Consider the following 23,375-nt stretch of genomic DNA (forward strand, 5'->3'; position numbering starts at 1 on the left):
TGAGGTACACAATTTCCATTGAAAATGCTCTCAGATTCAATCTTGTATTGTTCAAATTTCAAAATTTTCCACTTTCAACATTATTATTCTAACATGCACCTATTCAGTGTTGTGCAATTGTGAGAGGGGTGCAACATGTACTTGGTTGTCTGTACCTACCCAAACTTTTCCATTAGCAAAATGCTTCAGAGAGCCATACCTATAACCTAAAGGCAGTATATAAAATATCTACAGGCAGAAAATATTATTAATTTTATGTGGAAATATCTCTAAATTGCAGTATTTTAGCATCTATTTTTCAAAATTTTCCTGGGGGGGGCATGCCCCCAGACCCCCTAGTTCCAGCATGCAAAGCATGCTGGAAAGTGTGCTTTGCACACTTCTATACCCAAGAGATTAGTACCTTGAGTTAGCCCCCCCCCCTTTTATAAATCCTAGATCCGCCCCTGGGTGCCTCATATATAAAACAACATGCACTTTCACAAGATAGTTTTAGCTACGTACTTGGAATTTGTGCTTTGCCGGGAAGTTACTAGGGTCATGCCTTACATGCAGCAGCCCTATAGCCGTCTATGCCGGGTAAGTATTTTGACAGTTCGGCACCTGCATGACACGCTATCTTTAGCTATAGTTGCATACATGATATTGTACACAGAGTTTATGCAAGTTAATTTGCATGCATGCAAAAGTAATATAAATATTCATTCAAACGCTCAAACTGCATAGCGTGGTATATGTATATACGTTGACTAGTTACCGCGTGGAGGCTAAATCAACTAGCCCATAGCTACCGTCCTAGCTGAAGATCTACGTAGTATTCTGAATTCTTCGTCCGTGTCAGCGCGCTCGTGACGGGATATGCACTAGTACTTTGTTAATTTGGTGAGTTGCATACTTGCATGTGTATATAGCCATAGTGGCTACCATATGTAGGCAATGAAAGAATCGACCCCCTTCATTAACTTGCAACTCAGGGGATGGAATGGTATAGTTTTAAACGGTGGGTTTGGTTAGGGAGGAAATGCCTTCGGTGGTCTGATAGCTATATAACCGCGTGTCGCATTCAGTTGGCGGATTTTCGCTCAATCCGGCAGGAACGTCATTGTTGTCCATTGCTTTTTTGGGTTATTGGGCGAAGTGCTCTACAAAATACACTTACTTATTACTGGGCAGGCAGCTCTGCTGATGTGCCCAGGAAAAAAAAGAATTTACAAAGATTTACTAGTAAGTATTCCCGGCTAGCTACAATGATTTAGGAGTATATAGCAGTAACGTTAGTAAGTTACTGCTGGTCAGCTGTCGTTTCTTTTGCGGGCGGCTTCGGACACTCTGCCAACTGCCATGAATTTTCGAAGGTGGAATATACAGTGTCATGCAAAATGTGTACTTTGTGATTCCTCACGTCCGACTACTGCTCATGTCTTGGGGGGTTGCCCGGTTGCGTTATCTCAGGAAAGGTACACTTATCGACATGATTTAGTCATTCAGTCTTTGGTCGACAGTTTCATCAGGGTTTACATTGACTTGCCCTATATCCGGGTTTATGCTGACCTTCCTAACTTGCGAGCCAGTGAGTCACCCCCATCTACACTTCCACCTAATGTGATTGTGACCCCCTTCAGACCAGACATTGTTATCCATAATACCGTCACTTCTAGTATACTTTTATTTGAACTGACATGTCCATTGGACAGTGCCCACCATCTTGAGCAGGCTAGATCCCGCAAACAAAATAAGGCTGAATACCACCAAATTCTATCAGAGCTAGATCGGTTAAATGTTACCAACTTTTATGAGACTCTTGAGATCAGCGTTTTAGGTCACTTCCAGCAATTTTCAGTCACTAACACTTACAATGTACTACATTTTATTGATAAGGACATCAATATCACAAGGTCACTGGTTCGACGGATGCTGGATGATGCCTCGAAGGTTTGTATGACTGCATCCCAGAGGATTTTTATGGCAAGGGACTGCCGAGAGTGGTTGTGATAATGTACTTGTAATTTAATATTTTTGTTTTGTTTTGTAATTGTTGTTTTTGTTTGTAATTGTTGTTTTTGTTTGTAATTGTAATTACTTTTCTCCCTTGCCATGCCCACGTTGGTATCACTTGATCACCAGCCTTGTGGTCGCGTGTGACCGAGGGTTACTGAATTTGTAAATGTATATACATGTCTCATTTATCATGATGGTTTCAACAATCAGTAAATAAGTTCAAATCATCATGTTCGATTATTGCTGTGCATGGGTAGGTTGTTCCAGTCATTAATTGTTTTTGAGTACTGAGAAGCTCTGTTGATACGTTACAACTAGGAGATGAATTTGGAATATTGAAGTGTTGGGGGTGATACTGTCTAGTGCATGGTGTGTCTTGTTGGGTAGAGATAGCGATGTGGGATTTCAAGAGCATAGTCATTGTGTAAAATTTTAAATAGTCATTATTAGTCTTGTTAGCGCCTTTTTTTAAGAGTGTCCCATCCTAAATGTTCCAACTTGTCACTGACTCGCTTAAAAGTGATTCGCTGTACCTCAATTCTCGCGTTTCACGAGTCTGCAATCGAGGGGTCCGACATCCAAAAATCGCGTGTAAGATTCCAAATCTCACCAATTTTTTGCAAAGATTTTGGATTCCAAGCCAAGATTCCAGATTCCAAATCTCGAAATTTGCATAGCTATAGTACGTTCGCGTTGAGCTGAACCCTCAAAAACGATTAATAACTTACGATTGCTACATCGCATGGGGCTCCTGTATTGCTCGATACGTAGCGCTTCTCGGTCCGCTAAAAATATATTAAAAGCGCTTCATTCGAATGTAAGACACTCCCGTTATGACACTGTAAAGTTTCGCCATACATTTTCAATGGGGAAGCCTCTAAAGCGCGGCCCTTTGATGGTCATGTTGACACATGTTTGTGGCGAAGCCAGACGTCACATACCCGCCCTCAACACGCATGATTTCACCATCCGTTATGTAAGAGGCTGTAATACACTTTTACAAGAAAAATAAAACAGATTTTGTGTGTGTAAAACAGAGTTGCATAAATAGAAGAGCTGGGGCCACTGTTGCACTGTATTTAGAAGATAAGTGGCCTGCTTATATTCAGGTAAAAACTTCTTCAGCCTCAAAAGAGAAAAAAACCAAATTATAACAGCTCAAAATCCGTTATGTAGCATTGGTGTTCCTGCAAATGAGCCAAACAACATGTATTTTACGTCACATTCACCACAGCTGACTATCGTCTTCTGTTCCCATTTAGTCAATTTGTCATTTTAATACTTTTCTCATCACTTCGCCACACATGTACACAGTTTTTCCAGCCAGCATTTTGTTTTTGAAGTTACATTCCCAAAAAACTCTAAAAGTTTCAACAAATGAAATAATACTGTTTGTATGAATTTGGGCTGATAGTACCTGTAGTGACTTCCAAACACTCCTGCACTGATTAAATATACAAGGGATGGTATGTTCAACTTCTGATAGCACAATAAAGCAATGATATTTTTTATTAAAGTGCACACACTTACACGTACTTCATCTGTATTTTCATGTACTTCACAGAGTTTAATCCCAGCTACCTGATGACTCCTGGGGAACAAAATTCAGTTATAACACCAATGCTGCAAATATCAAACAATCTTACATCAGATGAAGTAAGCCCAGAAGAAGACTTGGACCCGCTGCTGCTAGTGGACAATTCATTAATACCACCATCACCATCTTCACTATCACTGCCGATTTGGATGAGGAATTGCTCTAGAAGTTCTTCATTACCCAAGTCTCATCTAAATACACAACTGGTCTTCCTTCAGTTCTGTTGCACCTCGTTCGTCTTTAATATTTATGATACTGATGGACTGTGCAGGGCTGCTCATAGCATACCCTGCACATACGTGTAGTGAAATTAAAGCACAAACAGTTTCAATGCTAACCTCTTGTCATTAATCGTCTTGTACTTAAATCCCATATCACTCAACACTCTTTAAAGCAATGTTCTACCCCCAGAGAAAACACCATCATTCTTAAGTTTGGCCTAAGACGGAGTAAGTGACAAAGTTCCAGGTTTCAAAATTTACCTTACCAAAATCTTTGAGAGCGATAGATTTCCTCCCTTCCATACAATGAATGGGGTCAAAACTGTCTGTATCAACATGGACTCGTGAACATTTGTACCTGACGATTACAGAATTGAGCGGGCTTGTGCAAAGTGCATTTTGTACCTTTTTCTTGGCGTAAATAAACCGCCTTTCTTGCGGTGTTCCATTCTAATGGATGTCCTTGAAATCCCTGCGTGGCGTAATGTATGCCAAAACTCAGCAAAGAAGGCATGATACAATACCGGTGGCCTTTATTTATTTATCTGATTTGTCAAAAAAGACAGGGTGACACCAAAAGGCAGAGCCTGTACGAGGGTGTTTCCCTAGAAGATACAAAACCAAAAATGGAAGGGGACAAATACAGAGAAAACACAGCTACAAAAAAAAAACAAGCAAGAACATATACACATATAAATTAATTACAACAAAACAGATTATACACAGCTTGGCGAAACTTAGATGAGCTGAGATCAAATACATCACACGATAGAGTGTTCCATAAGAAAACAGTGTTCACAAAGAAAGAATGTCTATAAGAATTGATAGAAGACTGTAGCGGAACAAGGGTGAGAGGATGCGCTCGGGTACAAGATGTATTGAAATTACAGTAAGCCTTCGAGATTCTCTCCGTGATGTTGATAGAAATTTTACATTTCTTCGCTTCTTGCTTAAAGTACTCCCATAGTTTCATAAGTAGATACTTCGTTTGGCTGTTTAACGTCTTTCCAAAAGGGTTTCGCTCCGCACTCGCCATATTCTCAACAATTAAGTGCGCGCCCGTAACATGGGCTTACGAATAAATGCGTCATAAACATTATGTTTAAAGCCTTTGATCTTGTATGGCTTCTTAACCAACAACCCAGGATTCAGCTCAACGCGAACGTACTATAGCTATACTTATATTAACACTTTTTATGCACTCTGCTGGCTTCCAGGCTAATTGGATCAATGGAGATAGAAATTCCTGTACAAACATGTCGAGACACGTGCACAGTGCTCACGAGACTAAATTAATTGCACGATATAATATGCAGTATAATTTACAGAAAGTATTCAGACTTTAAGAACATTTGTCGAGATTTCATTTTATCAGAGATTCCGGATTCTTGCCCAAGATTCCAGATTCCATTTTGGGATTGCAAGTGATTTGTGTTGGATTCCAGTTGGTGTTGGACCCCGTTTGCACCCACTGAAACTCACTTAACGAAGTGCAAAATTGGTTTACTAACTCTCAGACACCTTTTTGGACCTAAATACCTTAAGTAGTTTTTTGCTGTTGGAATAGCTATCAATAAATCTATTACTACGACTACGGTAACACTACTATATACCTACTACTAATTAAGGGAAAAGGGATTGTTATTAAGTAGTCGGTTTTCACGTTCAATGCAAGCTGACCCTCAGGGCCATCACGCCAGCTATGATTTACTAGAGAACCACGCGGCATCCGTTACTCTCAAAAATACTGATGCATCCTTTTTCAAAAGTATAATGACTGCCATGCAATGTATCATTTGTGGAACATTAAAGCGCAATAAACTGCGTCACTGATGGTGCTGCCCATTTTTTTATTGAAATGAAAAAACCAGCCGCAAAAATTTTTAATGCACGCTACAGAAATACAAGAGGAATCACCATATTATTACCCTTTACAGTAGTCCCTCGATTATCCGGCCATTGATTAACTGAACTTTCGGTTATCCAAACTGTAGCGATGACTGCTCTAATAGAGTATTTTTATATAAGGTGTGCATTCTATTAGAGCAATTGAGCAATTAAGGCTCTGTATATAAATAAATTGGCTTTGATTATCCGAACTTTCCGATTATCTGAACACACCCAGGGCCTAATGAGTTCGGATAATCGAGGGACCACTGTATACGGTTTTGATGTAGACTTAAAATAGAATTGATCACCCAGAGTTGGATGAGAAACTATAGAGGCTGATTTTTATTGCCAACCCTACTATTATATAGCAACATATATCTAGCTCTTGGTCTAGCTATACTGGCAGTTTTGTGCATCAGTACCGTTGAATACAACTTAGAGGCTATTTTGGCATTCTTGTCTGGCAAAGACGTATTTGTAACCTTGCCAACTGGCTACAGCAAACTTGCTTTGCTTCAAGCAACTGTTCAACAGAATAAGAGGTAAAAGTTTACAATATTATTTGTAAATTTGTAAGTAAGAGTGCTTTTGTTTAGGTTGTGATAATAGCTTGGCTGTATGCATCAGTCCATTGACATCACTGGAAATAGACCTCACTGAGAGGTTTCAAGGCAGGGGGATTAATGCTTCATGCAGCAAAAGGACTGGAGAAGAGTGTTGGAGGGAGATGTAGAAGTAGTGTTCATTAGTCTGCAACAAAGATTTTAGGAATATGTTACAAAGTGAAGCTTATAAAGAGAAAATGGTTGCCTTGGTGATCGATGAGGCACATTGTGTAAAAACATGGTGAGTCTAACAGTGCTTTGGCCTATGTATATATCAATACTAATTTGTTGCAGGGGTAATAAATTCCGAGTAGAATTTGCAAAACTGGGAGAGCTGGGTAGTTTAAAATCAGAGGCTGTTCACGTGATGGCCTTGACCGCCACAACTACTTCAGATACTCTCAAAGTTGTTACGGAGTGTCTCCTCTCCCTGAATGACCCTGCTGTTATTGGACTGTCCCCTGACCAACCACATATATTTTATACTGCAGAAGCTTCCCAAAGTTGGAGATTTTTGTAGGCATTTGTGTTCTGGTTTAAAGGAACTGAGAGTCTCCTACCTAAAAACAATTATTTTTGCCAGAGCTACAGTGATTTTAGTGACATGTATCATACCATTGAAGTTTTATGATGGGTCCCATTTTACTGAGCCTTATGGCTATCCCACAGGATTACACCAGTTTAGACTTGTGAACATGTACACAAGAGCGTCAACCAAGGAGATGATTATGAAACAAGGTTTTGGATTTGTTTGTTTCTGTTAATGGTACATTAAGAGTTGTAATTGCAACAACAGCCTTCAGCATGGGCATAGACTGTCCAAACATAAGGGAAGTTACTCATTTTGGCACTCCAAGTAGCATTGAGAAGTTCGCTCAGGAGACTGGCCGAGCTGGGAGGGATGGTCAAACTGCAACAGCGATGAAGTCTTATGGAGCCAATAGTGAACAATCCTGTTTAAATCTTTCCTATTTTATGATAGAGAAGCCAACACTTTAACCAGATGCAAATGCTGTGATAATTGTGCAAAGACTTGCAGTTGTAGCATTACGTAATAGCTGTAGTTACACACATTATTGATTAACTAAAATTAAAGTTGAGTTAAAGAATTGATATAATGATTTAAGTTGCAAACATCACTGAATTATTATTTTAACACATTAGTTAAAGGTTAAAGCATTTGATACTTTCAGTTTTTTCTTGGATCCAGTTATGCAACTTGGGCAGGCTTGGATGTACCCATGTGTCAACTTAAATGTGTTATGCATTCTCGTAGGTTTATTTGTGAATACCTCTCTTTCTTGAATGGTCTCAAGAATCAAATTAATCATTTTTATCTGGCTTATATTTATGGTGGTCACTGTCTTTGCTAGCACTAACCTCCTTTTCAAATTGTTGGCACACCTTGCTGACAATGCTAACAGTTTTGGCTGCTCTTTGAATAGTAATTTGAGTTATTGTTTGGTCCTAGGCTATGCAGACTTCCCTTAAGGTTACGGGATACTGTGAACCTCACATGTACACTATCAATCATTTTTCATGATTAGGGGTTTGATTTTTCTTAATGCATTGTTATCAAATATTTATGCATTCTTAACTTCTCATTAATCGACATGAAATTCAAATGTTGTTATGGAAACATGAGTTGTCCCCATGCCAATTAGTGAAAACTATGAACCAAAAATCAGACCAATGAAGAACCATGAGAACTTACTAACAATTCTAAGGTTTGAAGAACATCACTTGTGAGGGACTGACAAGAGGATTTGTGAATAATGTGTATAGTTGCTGAAATATGCCACTACAATATGGCCTAAACAAGACACTGTGGTCACAAAATTAATTTTTAAATTGATGTCACAAGTACTAGAAACATTATTTCTAACAAATGGCTCCATCAGGACCTAGACAAGAAGCCAAACTAGTAGTCTTTTATACAAAATGTTCACAACTAGTTTGACAGTCCTGATTTTTGGTTCAGGAAAATATCACCATTAGTCAGCAAAACTATGCATGCGCTTACAGGTGTGCCAGTTGCTAAGTGTGTTGTTTCTATGTTACCTTGTACTGTTACGCGTGTTTTCTTGTACCTGTCCAGTCAGCACACTATGGCTCTCCCAACAATTTAAGCCTGTTACCAGCTGATGCACAACACAACAACACCAAGCCTGCCTTAATTATGTAATAAATTTTTGTTTGACAGTCGCTCAGTATCCCGTAACCTTAAACTTTCAATTGAGGTGTTCCATGTGTAAATCTGCTGGTATGTTACACCCTGGCCATCTTCCCATTTTAGCTGTGCCGATAATCTGGTAGGCAGGGTGTGTGCTTGATAGAGCAGGTTGATGGCTTTTATGGGATAGTTGCGACAACCTCCACGCTTGAAAATCAAAAGGAGAAATTTCCAATAAACAAACGCTTTGTTGTCATCTCCCTCCCTAATGGTATTGTTAAACCCTAACCATAACAAACCCAATGTTAGGACTTCTGTTCCATATATATAAACACCATCAACTGGAGGAGCACGTTGGCTGGCAGCATGTTGCCTAGCAGCATGCAACTTCACACCAAAACTATGCAACAAACAGCCTTCGCAATGCAATGATGACACAGACACCTCTTCTGTCCGGGCCCACAACCAATCAGCACTCACCATATCACTGGTGAATCCTGAACATGGCAGACTACTCCTCCTCAGTCATTGGAAGTTTACCGTTGATAAACCCCTTGGCTTCACCTCAGGGTTGTAAACTTCCTCTGACTTCAGAATTGGGGCATAGGCGGCGGAAAGGGGGGGGGGCTAGGGGGCTGTAGTCCCCCCTCAGAATGACATCACACTGAAATTATCCTTCTTGGAGTGGGGCTGAAAACCGCGATAAAGATCGAGATACTCTAATAGACGCTACTGGGCAATATATCCATGCTATTACCATGGAATTCCCATAATCACCTTGAAATACCCATGAAAGTTTCAGTTGGTATTTTTCATGGGTAATGAAATACCTATGAAATGCATGGAGCAAAATAATGTACCAATGAAAAACCCATGAACGAGTGAGTTTTCATGGGTTTGTATGTATGTACAACCCATGAAAAACCGGTGAAATCAAACCTATGAAAAATGTATGGAAAACCTATGAAACACATTCATAGGTTTTCCACAGGATTTTCATAGGTGTGATTTCATCAGTTTTTCATGGGTTGTACATACATACAAACCCATGAAAACTCACTCGTTCATGGGTATTTCAAGGTGATTATGGGAATTCCATGGTAATAGCATGGATATATTATCCAGTAGTGAGAGCAGTCACTCTAATAAAGCAGTCACAGTATTAGAGCAGTGTGTAGCGAGCTATGTAAGAATTTTATGTAGTTTATCAGCTATAAATGCATAGCTAGTGAGGTGGGCAGCTATTCTCAGCTGGCTGTGACCTTTTTTTTTTGGTCTCACCTTACCAAACCAGAGACAATGTAGATCATTTCCATAAGTCTGGGTCAGCCCAGCCCCCAACTACTTCCTCCGCCCCTGATTATTGGGATGTGTATAAGTGCAATACACCACATAGCCATGATTTATATACATATACCACTTTGACACCTCAGATCAAAAGAATCCACAATAGTATAGCAGCGTAACCCCCAAAATTAGCCAAATCGTGCACTTTTTCATGAAACCATGAAACTTTCCACATAAATAGTATTCCTCATGACATGTATTTCTTGATATAGTGCCATCACAGATTTGACCTTTGGTGACCTTTATGATCAGTTTTGTCCAGAAATTTGATCATTCCTGTCTTTAACTCCCTGAGGCAGTAATTGACATGCTAAAACATGTAAAGATCTTATTGAACGAAACAACTTGTTGTTTAATAGGCTATTCCATTTTGAAGTTATGATTGCTTTTATAAACCGCAAAATTCTCTGAGTTTACCTGCCCTTGGGGTGTAAATTACCCATGGGGAGGTAAATTATCTCAAAATTCATGGGTAATATAAATGATTATAACTTTGGAATGAAATTACCTAATAAAAACTAAGTTGTTTCGTTTAACAAAATCTTTATTTTTGCACCATGTTTTAACAAGTTAATTAATGCCTCCAGGAAATAAAGACAAAAATGATCAATTTCTGGCATAAAGGTCACCAAAGGTCAAATCTGCAATGGCAGTATATCAAAAAATTTATGTCGTGAAAAGTACTACTTATGTGGAAAATTTCGTGCTTTTATGAAAAGTGCATGATTTTGTGTTGTGCTGCTATACTACAAGGCTTTATATCATTGATAACATTACAATCACATTAATATTATTTAATCACATTGATTTGTGCACCAAATATTAATAATCGATTAGTGGGCATGGCTCCACATTAGCCTGCAGATAGCAACTTGTGCATACCTGCAGACTGCTGATAAATGGGCATGGCTCCGTGTAGCCAGACAGTTTGTGTCAAATCTGTGAAGCTGGTAATGCCCACAATGATTCTCAAAGCACAACTTCACATTGCAGCGTCACACAATACTCCATGTATGCCTACAAACAGTAGCACACTATCCTTATAAGTGGGAGTATCTTACGAAAGAAACTGGGGCTAGACTATGACGCGTTAATACACTTCCAACTAATTTATTTATTTAGCATGTGATCCAATATAAAGCAGGTCAGACCCGGATGATCTGGACAAAATGTGACCCGGTTGACCCAACCCTGTTTCAATGCTGGTACCAGCACATGCTCTGTATCTAAGGGCATGCATACACTTTATGAAAACATAGTTTTCTGAGATTGAATTTGGGTAATAATTTCTGACATTGTTGAAAAAGCATTGAGTCATTGCATGTTGAAAGAAAGTGATGTGGATACTTAATCATCTTCTCAGAGGTATCAGACTATTTTGTTTGAGTTATTTGATGGCTCTATTACAGTAGCTGACTGGTCTATAAGCACAGAGATTATTCCCCCTCTAAAAAATAGGTTTCAGCAATCCTTGCCCCACCCCCTTCTGTTTCACCTAAGCAAGTCTTACCTCAATATATTCAGTATCAGACAAAATGTGACATAGTATAGTTTACCCAGATCTAATGAATTCATTGTTCCCCTCCAAATGTCTACTTTCTTAAGAACAGAAAAACTTGGCTAATATATACATCATTCTTTAGTATTATTGGCATAGATTCAGCAGTGGATTAGGGTTGGGAAATATTTCAATATTATCGCCTGTATATGATGTGCAATACTGAATACTGCAGCTTTTTTGAAAATACCGCAATACCATTTGTGCAATATTATTGCATTTTCTGCATAATTGCTAAGAGAGAAATTGTACATGTGTTATTGGTGCTTTGCAATGATTACAGGACTGACACAAACATTAGAGAGCTGTACCTAGAAGCACTGAAGGTCTGACAGCAACTTGTGCTGCCATTACATATCAGAGTTGAATACTGTAGGCCCACAATAATGTCTTATTTATGACACATAGTATCTTATAATGGACATGGCAATACTCGCAATTATCACATGATCACCTCAGTGCAATAATCGCAAGTAGAAAAATTAATACCAGTACTGCCCAACCCTACAGTGGATACAGGGGTTGCAATGGTTTCCAATGAAACTTCCTTTGAAAATACTGCTCACACCCCAGATGAGTTTATGGAGTGGTGGGTGATACTGCATATGCACTATATATGCAGGCTAAATAGTGCCTGAGTGATAGTAAAAGTAACATTCATTACACAGCAGCACATGACTACCATATATGTGGTTTGATTGGTGAAGATTTGCTTTGGTGAATTATATAGCTGTGTTTGCCAAAATGAGATCCTGCCAATATACTTTACCTATGCTTTGCTGCGTAGCTGTGCTCCCCAAGTAAAATCCTATATCTGTCCTTGTCGCTTAAACCTGAAAGTCCCTCTGAAGTTTTATATAGATCTGTCACTGGAATTTGTTTGTGTGGTAAAATTAAACTGTGCAAACTAATTCAAACTATAGAAGGTATCCATTTATGTCATTACCCCACACATGCACAAAAGTAATCGAGTTGTGCCCCTGTTTACAAAACTAACACTGCTAACTCACTCATACATTTTGTAATGAATGCCTTTACCAAAAAAAAACAGTTTTGCCATCTTAAAGTATAGTCTCGGAATCCTCAGTGTCTTCTACAAACAATGTAGGTCTATTTGTTCTACCATACTTTAATTACCAACATTAAATATTTGCAAATCAAAATTGCAACATTTATGGATCTGAGAAGAGACCCAAAGCCTTCGCTTAAGCTTTATGAGCAACATGAAATTGAACTTGAAACAATAGAAGCTTATAAAATAAGGTAAATACCCGAACATGCAGTCTGTAGTAAATCTTCTGCTCGTTATCAGCTGATCCATCATTATTCTAGAAGATGTCAAATGAATTCCCAAGCAAGAGCAACAAAGCGCCAATCGCCCATTGTTCTACAAAGAGAGGCAGACACAAGCACAGCAAAACACCAATCCCCCTCTGTAAGAAAAACAGAGGCTGAAGCTACAGCAGCAAGTGCAATGATTAAAGTCTATAATAGAGAGTACAGATTGATGACTATAGATACATTTACATTGCAGCCAATCAATTCACTGACTGATGCTGTAATTGCAATATGTAAACTACACTCAATGACACAATGTGTGGTATGCAAGAAAGGAAGGCTACTCCATCAGAGTCATCTCCAACTACTACTTGTATGGAATGCAATTCTACAGTATTAATCTCTGCTTGGGATGAATTGAAATCAGCTGAAGTTGTCGTAAAAGTACAGAGTGTTGCTTACAACCTTACAATTAATTAAAGATGAAGAATTGGCCACACTGGCACAAGTTCCAAGCAACCAGATCACTAAAGCAGCACTACTGGCAAGTTTGACAGCCAGTATAATGACAACATGCAGATAACTAAATCTGTCGTTAAACACAGTTTAACCAGCTGACAAAAACTGTTGTGATTTTGTTTATAGACAGTCCATTTCTATTTGTAGTTGTAATCATCACAGTGTGCTAACACGAATCATTCGAAATAGTTCAATAGATATAATAAAGCAACACAACAAACTGATTGCAGTTGCAGCTTAATTGTCTCACTAGATACCGATCTAACACGCAAGTATCATGATGGCTGGGGAACAATCAAATAATCAGTATTACAGCTGGTTTTGCCACATTGTTTTCATTAATGCAAGTACACAAAAAATTAGGAATTTTCAACTAGAGTAGGGACCATAGCACATCAATAAAAAATACTGAAACAAGCTGGAGTAGTGCATGATATTAAATCACAGTAAAACAATAAGAGGTGTTATATCCCTACTGTGCTCAAGATACCATAACGGAAATGTACAGTAGGGATATAACACTTCTTATTGTTTTACTGTGATTTAATATCATGCAATACTCCAGCTTGTTTCAGTACTTTTTATCGATGTGCTATGGTCCCTACTCTAGTTAAAAATTCCTAATTTTTTGTGTACAACATTTTTTATAAAATAGAATTATTATGACTGGTGAACCCACGCATACTGCATCAAAAGAAAGGCCGCCACATGCCCCAGCTATCAATTATCATCTGAAAAGTGAATTATCCATTACGCTTCGTTGTCAGCTATGTTCAACCCGTTACATAGCATTACGGATCAAGGACTGTTCATAAAGCACCTCTGCAATCAAAGTAGCCACAATTAAAAATACGGATGATTACCGTTACGAAAGGAAGCCATCATGTGCTACTGCCAAATTGACACATTTCACTGTCAGCAAAGATGAATGGGACACAAGGAGGACACTGGTAAGTCCATGAAGAATGCACTGTACGTACTGCAGTATGCCAAAAGGCACCTCTCGGGCTGAAGCGACATCAAACAGTGAAAAAATCAAGCCCGTAGCCTTAGCCGTTATCGAGTCATGCTTGTCTGAAGGAATCAGTCAGTCAGTTACTCAGTCAGTTACTCAGTCAGTAGAAAATTCCATTAATTTTTTTTTAATTCCGTAGGAACTTGTTGAAAGCATTTCGGGTCGATCTGAAGGTTTGGTTGGACTTAGTTTTACCTAACCAATACTGCTTATCATTGTCTGGGAAAAACGAGGCTGGTTTTTGGGTGATGTTTTTCATGGGCCACACCTACTCCTTTGTGGTCCCTACTATACAGTACTATCGTACTGTATGATGATATAGTGAATATTCGGTCGACATCATCCAGGAGTACAAAATCCAATCACATCGTCACTTTGTATGCTATCACTACCACTGTCACTTGATACCTCGCTTGATGCAATGTGAAGATCCATTATTCCAGTTTTGAACTGAATGAGTATGATAGCCACAACAAAGTTGGTATTCTACATGTGAGGTAAACTAATGTGACAAATTAGCCATGTTCAACAGGGGTTTAATATCATGTTTCTGCCTCCCTGCTACACAGGCTTTCAGTAGCCTTCTTTGTGGGTCCCTCGTGGGACAGTGACTAACAATGTTGTCACTTTAGGTTATGAATTTAAAATAATTCCATAATGCATAAAACAATAATAGTTTCATATGTAGCTAGCCAGTTAAAATAAAGCTTATAGTTTGCACCTATCAATTTCATGCCCCATGCACATGTTATAATTATACATGGCAAGCTACAAATTTCAACAACATGATACTTATATTAATTGAATAAGTATATTGCTATTATTTAACAGAACTCATAGATTGATGACTTCCATATCTGGACTTTTCTTGTTAAAATATACTGGTGATCATGGACTGCAATTAGCACAGAATAGAATGGCTGCTTCATAAGCGTGTCTAAATCTCATTGCTGATGTTGAGTGATTGTCTGGTTGACGTATCTCACTAGATACTTGCACATGCCTTTAGAAATGACAGACAGTGTTCTACTACTGACAGTAACAATGTAAGCAGATAAATCTTCTAAATCAGGGTGAAGAAATATTATTTTGAGCTAGGAATAATATTTTTCACTGCCAGCATTACACCACCATCTGATCTTTGACTCTAGAAAGTCAGCAATAATCATTCTTCCTAGATATTTAGCGATAGCCGTTCTTCTCTGCCAGAGACATAAATACAAATACACATTAACGATGACCACTACAATATACACTTGCTCTGCACCAGTGGTGATTCTAGACCTGACCTACAAGGGGCCAAGTAGGGCAATGCATGACTATTGTTGTATGGTTGTAATATATAAAGTAGAATTTCAGGGGGTCTGGGGGACTTTTTCAATTTGAAGGCTTAAAAACAGCCTAAAATTTATATTAAAACATGTTAAAAATAACAATGCCAATCTGTACTGCAACTTTTCCCCAAGATTTTTCACAACTTATTTTTCAGCAGGGAGGCCATGCCTATGCTCTGCACTACACTGCAGTACACTACCCTTGCCTATTCTAATAGAACACCCGCAAAAAAATCCAGTCAGAAATAAACTCCATTATCAAATATTACATGATAACCAAGATTCTGTTATGCCAGATATGTCATAAACTCTAGGTTTAAAAATTAAAAGTTAATACTTCTTATCATGCATCAATACCAACCTTAACTGACTTTGCCTTTACTCTGTCTTGGGACCATAATTTTAGTCTGAGACAAAAACAAATCCCTGTTCCCAATACTAGCCACAAGTCCCAAGGATAGATAGTCAGTATTGGTCAGCAATCAAATGACACGTTTGTTTTATGGATATTTTGCAAAGTGAGGGGAAAAAAGAAACGTTAAACTTTGGTGAAAAATATGGCTCGAACAATAATATTTTGCTTGAATTTAGTATGTATACTGCCCTACCTAGCAGGCAACAACGCTGTAAAAATTTCTTTGTTCTAATAAGGGAGCATGAAGCTACACATGCATATATAATGCTTTATTGTTCTTGCTGTTAAAAGCATACTGTGGCACACCCACTTCCTTGGCAGCACAGCACACTAACAAGTGCCTTAATTGCCTTGATATGGATCTGTCATTGTGAGAAATTATATATTATGAATCTATTGGTGATCCTTATCTACTGCAAAAAATCTGCCATTACAGTAATATGTCTTTGCTTTGCAGCTACCATATTGAATACACTACACAGAATGGATGTACATTGGTTACTACTGTTTTTGTGCTTTCTAAGTGGACAAGAGTAAGTTTACAGGTTTCATTGTGCAATTTATTTGTTTTACTGGTTATGTTTGTTAGAGAATCATATGCTTCATACTTGGATCCTCCGCGTATTCATTTCACTGGTCAGTTCAGAGCAGATGGCAACTCTCGCAACAATCTCCCGTGCAACTTTGATCTAAATAATCCAATAGATAATGTCATGGAGTGGAACTACAGAGGCACTAATGAGTGGGAGTTCATTGATACAGTAGTGACAGCTGTAGTTGATGAGACTGGGAATGAAATTCCTGATCACCCACTATTGAGAGCAGTGGTTTTCACCAATGAAAATCGTCCATTTGGAAAACTTGTAGATCTTGATGTAGATTTACAATTTTCATCACTATATGGCCTGGAGTTTGGTCTAGAACATAATGGAGAGAACTTGTTTTGGGGAAAATGGTCAACATCTGTCATTGTTCAAAATTTATGGACCAAAATGAAATGTAGCAAATTATCAAATGACCCAACTTATGGTACACAAAGCACTACAAGAATTACTGATATATCATGGTCAGAATCTGAAATTATACATAGTTTTAAACATGTTGCCACTGAGAGCTTTGGTGCTACTGGTGATTTGTCTGTTTCTATCAGTTTAGACATGTGTGGAGTTGACTTTCCAGTTATTGGTCGTGTTCGTGGAACTATAGGTGTAGCTAGGGTCAATGAGTCATTGAATGTTGGTGGAGAAAGAAAAATGGAAGTTGTTGATGAAGATATGCCTATGATCTTTCCACCTGATCATCCTTGCTATCATTCTCCACATTCAAATGAAGGCCCATGGATCAACAGAATAGCATTCAAGATTGACTCTGACAGAAAAGTTTTGGTAGCTGATCTTGGAAATGCTTTTTCAATACTAGAGGATGGTAATGTGATAGATATTGGAACCTTATATTTTGGCATCTTTCAAAATAATGAAGTAATAAGTTTTGACGAAGCTATCCCATATAATAACTTGAGCAGCTCTTTGTGGAGGCACTCAGGAATTATTGAAGTGTCACTTGGAGATTTTATTATTACTCAGCTACAAACATATCATCTTACAATTTTTATGGATTCCACTAATGATAATAAAACTAATAATACAAATAAAAGTATCTATCCAGTTAAATCGGTTTTCCCATCTTTGAAAAATACAGAAATGGTATCACTGTTATTACTGGAAGTAGATTATTTTATTCGGCCTATGGGTTACTACATGGACAGACTGGAGTATTCTGGTAGCAGTGTATCTGCTAGAGACACTAGTGATTTTACCCTTCTAGTTACTCGGTTTGGTCAACCAGTTGCTAATGAAGAAATTGAGATCAAGGCTGATAGTTTTAATACAACTCTACCATGTGGTGCTGTGTCACCTACAGAATCAAGTAAGATGTCAGACAACAATGGACAAGTAACTTTTACATTTAAAGTGAATAGCCCAATACCTGAAAACCGAATGTATGCAGATGTTTGCCCATCTAACGCAGAGATGTACAAATGTTTGTGCTATGGTAACAAAACAAGCCACAAATTTGATTTTTTAAATAAAAATAAGTATCATGAAGCAACTCAATGTGGTGAAGCCAAATACTCTCTTCCAATCGATGGTCAAGTGTATAATTTTCGTTACTGCATGAAACAAAACTGTAAACTCCCAGAAGAAGATGAAGCAATGATCTCAATCCTTGCATTTTCGACAATGACATATAAGAAACCATATGAATGGGTGCGTGACGTGGAGCCTATTTTTAAACAATTTCACCACTTGCACTATATTATGGGGACTATCCTGAATATGAGTAACTTTACACAAGTCACGTTACCTTACAATATAGAATTACTAAAGGATGTATTCAGTAAGCAAATTAATGACCCAAACTACATGCCTGTTACCAGAGATCTTTCACCAGCAAAGAAACAAATGATAGTAGAATGGCTAGAACACCCTATTTATAGTTCACAACATAGTCAACCAAACAATGTCACTTCACAGTGTATTCATAGTGATGTGCCATTTAGTGCATTGATAACAAATGATTCACATTTTATTCCACCAAGATGCAGAGAGAAGCACATCCCATTTAAATCTGAACCGATAGAGTATGATAAACATTTCGAAAATATATTTAAAGAACCTCATGTATCACGGCTAATAGAGCTTGCTCATCAGCCACCAAGAGCACTTTTTGGTTTTGGATCAAAACAAAATAACATCGAATTACATAAAGTACTTTTAGAAAATGGTTACAATTCAACATCTGCTTGTGATATAAGTGGATTACGGCATCAGCTACAAAAGGCGGTGCTCCTTGAATTTTATACTATACCGGTATACTTGACAGCTTTGTATTCTATAGTGGATAATTGCAACATTGATGCCTACCAAGCCATTAAGGAAATTGCGATGCAAGAAATGTTGCATTTTGTCCAGGCAGCAAACATTTTGATTGCACTTGGTGGAAATGTGAAGATAGATGATCGAGACCACGTCCCTTTTTATCCCAAAACTGGTCTTCCCGGTAATGTGTTACCAAAACTCCCTGTTTCATTAAAGAAATTTGACTTACAGCATGTTTACTATACGATGTTGGCCATAGAAATACCAACAATTACCTTTTTACCTGAACCGCATTTTCACCTTAACACCATAGGGCAATTTTACAGTGAAATAGAGCTTTGCATTGACTTTCTCACATCACTTGGAGAAGACATATTTGATGAAAGCACAATTAAATATCAGGTAAAGTGGCCTTGGAAAGAGCCTGATGATCTAGGCAAAGTGTATCCTATTAAAGATGCAAAGTCTGCTTTGAAAGCAATAGTGCAGATTACAGAACAAGGTGAAGGGAAAAGTCCCATTAATCCCAAACAGATTGGCACTGGTGAATATGGTCACTTTTATCGCTTTGAAGAAATTGTATGCCAGAGAAGATTAGTTAAAGTAGATGATGATGGTTATGCTTATGCTGGTGCTCCAATAAAGTATGATCCCTTTGGCGTATATCCAATGAGAGACAATCCAGACTCCAATACAGTTGTGCCAGACAGTGCTTGTTATATTGAGGCTAAAACGTTTCATCGCACTTATCGTAGTTTCCTGACCACTTTACAAGAAACTTTCAACAAACATCCAGAAAAAATAAAGAGTGCTGTTGAATTGATGGAAGCTCTTCAAATGCATGCAAAGAAATGTATGTGGACACCTTATGGAATAGGAAATACTTGTGGACCTGTCTGGAATTATGACTGGGATTGACAGCACCTACTGCTTAGTTGTTTTGTAGAATTCTGTAGTTGTAGAATTGTTGCAAATGGCATAATACATTGACTGCAAACTATTTCCTTCCATTTTGCTGTACACTTTTACACAAGAATGCCAATTTTTTGTAGTGACAATAAAATTAGCATATTTTATGAAGAAGACAACTCAGGATGAAAGAAGCATCAAGACAGAGTAAGTTAGTAGGCACTCCAGGCAGGTAATGGGCTGAAACTAGGCCTGTGTCATATATGACAGCATAATAAAAAGCATAATAGGCTGGAGTGCTATGCCAGCACAATTAGGTGAATATTTCAAACTATGGAGCTTAATTCTGTGAAAATAGATGGATATTCCCTCTGCAAACTGCAACAGAGCACTCAAATAGTTTGTATATAGCTCCTAGATCTCTCTAATATAACAGTCACTTTATAGTGAAATACTCCAATAGAGCATTCACTGATTAAATTATTTGCTAACTAATGCAAGCATAATGTTAACACTGAAGAGGATAATAGGCGAAAAATTTGAAAGCATTTTGAGCAAAATTTTGAACATATTTGATTCAGGCCTAGCTGAGACAAAATGGGATTGGGCATGTGGCACAAACTACACCTGATCTCATAATAAATCATAGGATATGTATATCTGCATTCTGTTACTTGCATTACAAACCCAGGGTGAAAATTCAACACATTTATATACAATTTGTTTAATAATCATGTGCATGCTATAAAATGTTGTAATTTTGTGTGTTGAAAAACATTTGAAATAACAATTTCAGTGAAAGTATAGTGACATTGAAAGTTTTGAATTGTTAAAAAGTTCAATAACACAAGTGCCTGCATAAATAGAACATATGGGCACAAACTACGCCTCACCACATAAGAGATCATGATCATATCTAAGTACTGGTAGAATATCTACATTCTGTAACATTTAAATGTGTAATCAATGAGGAAAATTGTGTGGCCATAGCATAGCATCATATAAAAGTTGTGAGACATGAAAATAATTATATACCCACATGTCCTATTTTCACAGTCCCAGTAACATGTGTTAATTTTTTTTAAATTTATTAAGGCTTTACAGCACAAGTGCTGAAGGTCTGTAGGACACCTGGTCCTACAGCCTGTTTAAAGGTGTTACAGAAAGTGTGTTTGAAAAGGTGGAGAAAGGAGAAAAAATCCATGACTAGACCTAGGCAGCCTCGAACCTGCAGCCATCCGATTAACACTCGAATGCTTACAGGAGTCTGCCAGGCGGTCAGGATGTTTTCTCCTCATCAATTTCATGTATATGTATCCAAGGAACTCTAGAGAGTGACTTATTATCTCAAAGTACCCCATGTGGAACCAAATGGATATTAGTTTATTTATTAAGGCTTATGTGCCCATATGTTCTAGCTTTAAATTTTCAGTCACCAAATTACCTGAGTGTAAAGAGAAAGATTTTTTATGGTTGGAAATTGTGAACATAATGCTGTAGTTGCCTGAAGCATTATGCATAATGCTAGTACAATAGGCAGAATAACTGTGCTAGTTTGCAAAAATGCATAAAAATATATGCAAAGTGGCAAAATTGTTATCCAATTAGAGTTCAATGGAATTTAGCAAAACTGAATGTAGAACATGGAGCACATTCAGCATGGTGATGACACTAGTCCGGATCCAAAGCAGTGGATGTCATAGCTAGTATATATAATCCACAGCAGTAGATGTAGTATTAATTCACAGCAGCTGGATAACCACTGATTAAGACCCAATGTTACAACTTTGCTTATGTATTTGTTTACATGCATGCTTGGCCATTCCAGTCCAGATGTCAGCTTTTTCGGTTGCCAGTTACTTTTGCTTTCTTGGACCGGCATCCCTTTTTTGTAGCCCAGTTGTTTTTGCATCATTATCTCTACTGGTATGATAGAGATTACTCTTGCTACTGGTGATATATAGAAAAAGTTTGAATGGGATTAAACTGCATTGAGATGTCGATGCATTATACTCTACACAACATGTTAAGGTGTCATTTAAACACCACTATCAATCAGTCTCAATTAAAAATCTTAAATGATGCATCTGTTCTGCTACTTTGGCAGCATCTCCACTCCTGATAAAGGGAGTGTTGATAGTATATAAGTAACAATTTAGTACATATTACTGTGTAAGCATGTCTCTTTAAACTATTCTAATAAAACGCTCACTATAATATTCAATACAAAAGTTCTATCTATTGTGACTATTTTGACCCTCAAAAATAATACTTTGCCACTATATTCCTTATACATTTCCCTTCGCTACCACCATGTTGCCTTGCAGTTAACTACAAAAATAACTAATCTGTATGCAATTACTCTTTGCTGCTGTATGTATCATTATGTTAATCTTAGTGTGTGGGCATGCCTGTACTTGTGTCTGTGGGTGCATTTCTTTCTGTGTGAGTGTGTAATAAGGTAGCAATTGGTATCAAAGGTGGATATATATTGTTATATTGGTGTGATTAGGTCCCACCAATATCATGTATCAGCATGTATAGAGCCGGTCCCAAATATTTAGTTTTTTTGTTCATTTGTTTGTTACAAGAATTAAGTATACTAGTGTGATCAGTCAAAGAACATCTCCACACTGAAGTGCTTAATTATAGATAAATATCAGTTTATGCACGGTGAAGAAATTAAGTACTAGTATACCTACGTATTATAACAATAGAAGAATAAAACAATTTTAGTTGTAATGTAGAAGTGTACATAGCTTCAGTATAGTGAAGGAGGGTCATATATTTTGAACCACTAGAGGTATTGTTACATATATTTTTAGGTCATCTATTTTACTATTCATTTTGTATCATGTATACATTTTATGCTAAAGCTATACAAACAATGTAAAATATACATCTGTATACTAGCTAAATATTTTTGTAATAATATTGATGCACCGTTTAAGACATAATTATGACACTGGCTGCATTGTCGTCAAGCTAATTTCTGTACTCAATTGCAATCTCAAGGTTCCAGGTAGATAAAATTAAAATGTGAATCATGCACATTTATTACATATTTCTCTTTATGTTGTTTATTATATAATCCATATATTGTCATGTCATGCATAATCTCATGTACATATAATCTCATTTGCTATTATGGTGTCATTGTGTTCTTGTTGATTTTTGTGTATTGTTACGTACACTACCGGCTTTGTGGAAAATGTCACGTACTTAGCATAGGGAAAGTAGGCAATTATAGAGCTTGATGCGGTGGAAGGGTGGATAGCTAGGCAAATAACTCTATATATGAGCACATATGTGTAATATAGTCCTCAATAAATGGTGGCAGTTGCCACTACTCCCAGGGGTGGGCCACAGCAACCGACATGTTAAACTAAATTAAATATAACAAATATAACACACAAAATTCAAAAGTAATTGTGCATGTGTGTAACTACAGTCTACACTAAGCCTATTATGAAACACTGAAACTATTGTTCAAATTCAGCTGCAGTTAATGTCCATGCTTGTCTGAATCACTTGGCTGGCTTTGAGAGATGATAGAGGAAGAATGGTGGGTCATCAATAATGGCCTTCTCAAATCTAACCTTTGAATTAGTGCTATGATGAGTCTGCCTCTTGTGCC

At 37.6% G+C, this 23,375-nt stretch overlaps 1 protein-coding gene and 1 long non-coding RNA gene across 7 annotated transcripts; one reads left to right on the plus strand and one right to left on the minus strand.

The window, feature by feature from the left end:
* Positions 1–737: 737 nt before the first annotated feature.
* On the plus strand, positions 738–19,892 carry LOC136240121 (uncharacterized). Of its 3 annotated transcripts, none has more exons than XM_066030971.1 (4): positions 738–882; positions 934–1,000; positions 16,408–16,483; positions 16,540–19,892. In XM_066030971.1, the coding sequence occupies exons 2-4, from the start codon at positions 937–939 to the stop codon at positions 19,745–19,747; spliced, it is 3,348 nt and encodes a 1,115-aa protein (XP_065887043.1). In that variant the 5' UTR covers positions 738–882; positions 934–936; the 3' UTR covers positions 19,748–19,892. The 3 variants fall into 3 exon arrangements, with proteins under 3 accessions (XP_065887043.1, XP_065887045.1, XP_065887044.1); XM_066030973.1 differs by lacking the exon at positions 934–1,000 and adding an exon at positions 6,303–6,552; XM_066030972.1 differs by lacking the exon at positions 934–1,000.
* On the minus strand, positions 2,971–4,878 carry LOC136240122 (uncharacterized). Of its 4 annotated transcripts, none has more exons than XR_010693682.1 (8): positions 4,712–4,878; positions 4,222–4,347; positions 4,083–4,174; positions 3,934–4,034; positions 3,645–3,884; positions 3,535–3,589; positions 3,416–3,474; positions 2,971–3,359 (listed from the first exon to the last, which is right to left on the minus strand). It is a non-coding gene; the product is annotated as an uncharacterized lncRNA (long non-coding RNA). The 4 variants fall into 4 exon arrangements; XR_010693680.1 differs by having other exon boundaries at positions 3,416–3,477; XR_010693681.1 differs by having other exon boundaries at positions 3,529–3,589.
* Positions 19,893–23,375: the final 3,483 nt, after the last annotated feature.

Source organism: Dysidea avara, chromosome 12, assembly GCF_963678975.1.
Source record: "Dysidea avara chromosome 12, odDysAvar1.4, whole genome shotgun sequence".
Lineage (NCBI taxonomy): Eukaryota > Metazoa > Porifera > Demospongiae > Dictyoceratida > Dysideidae > Dysidea > Dysidea avara.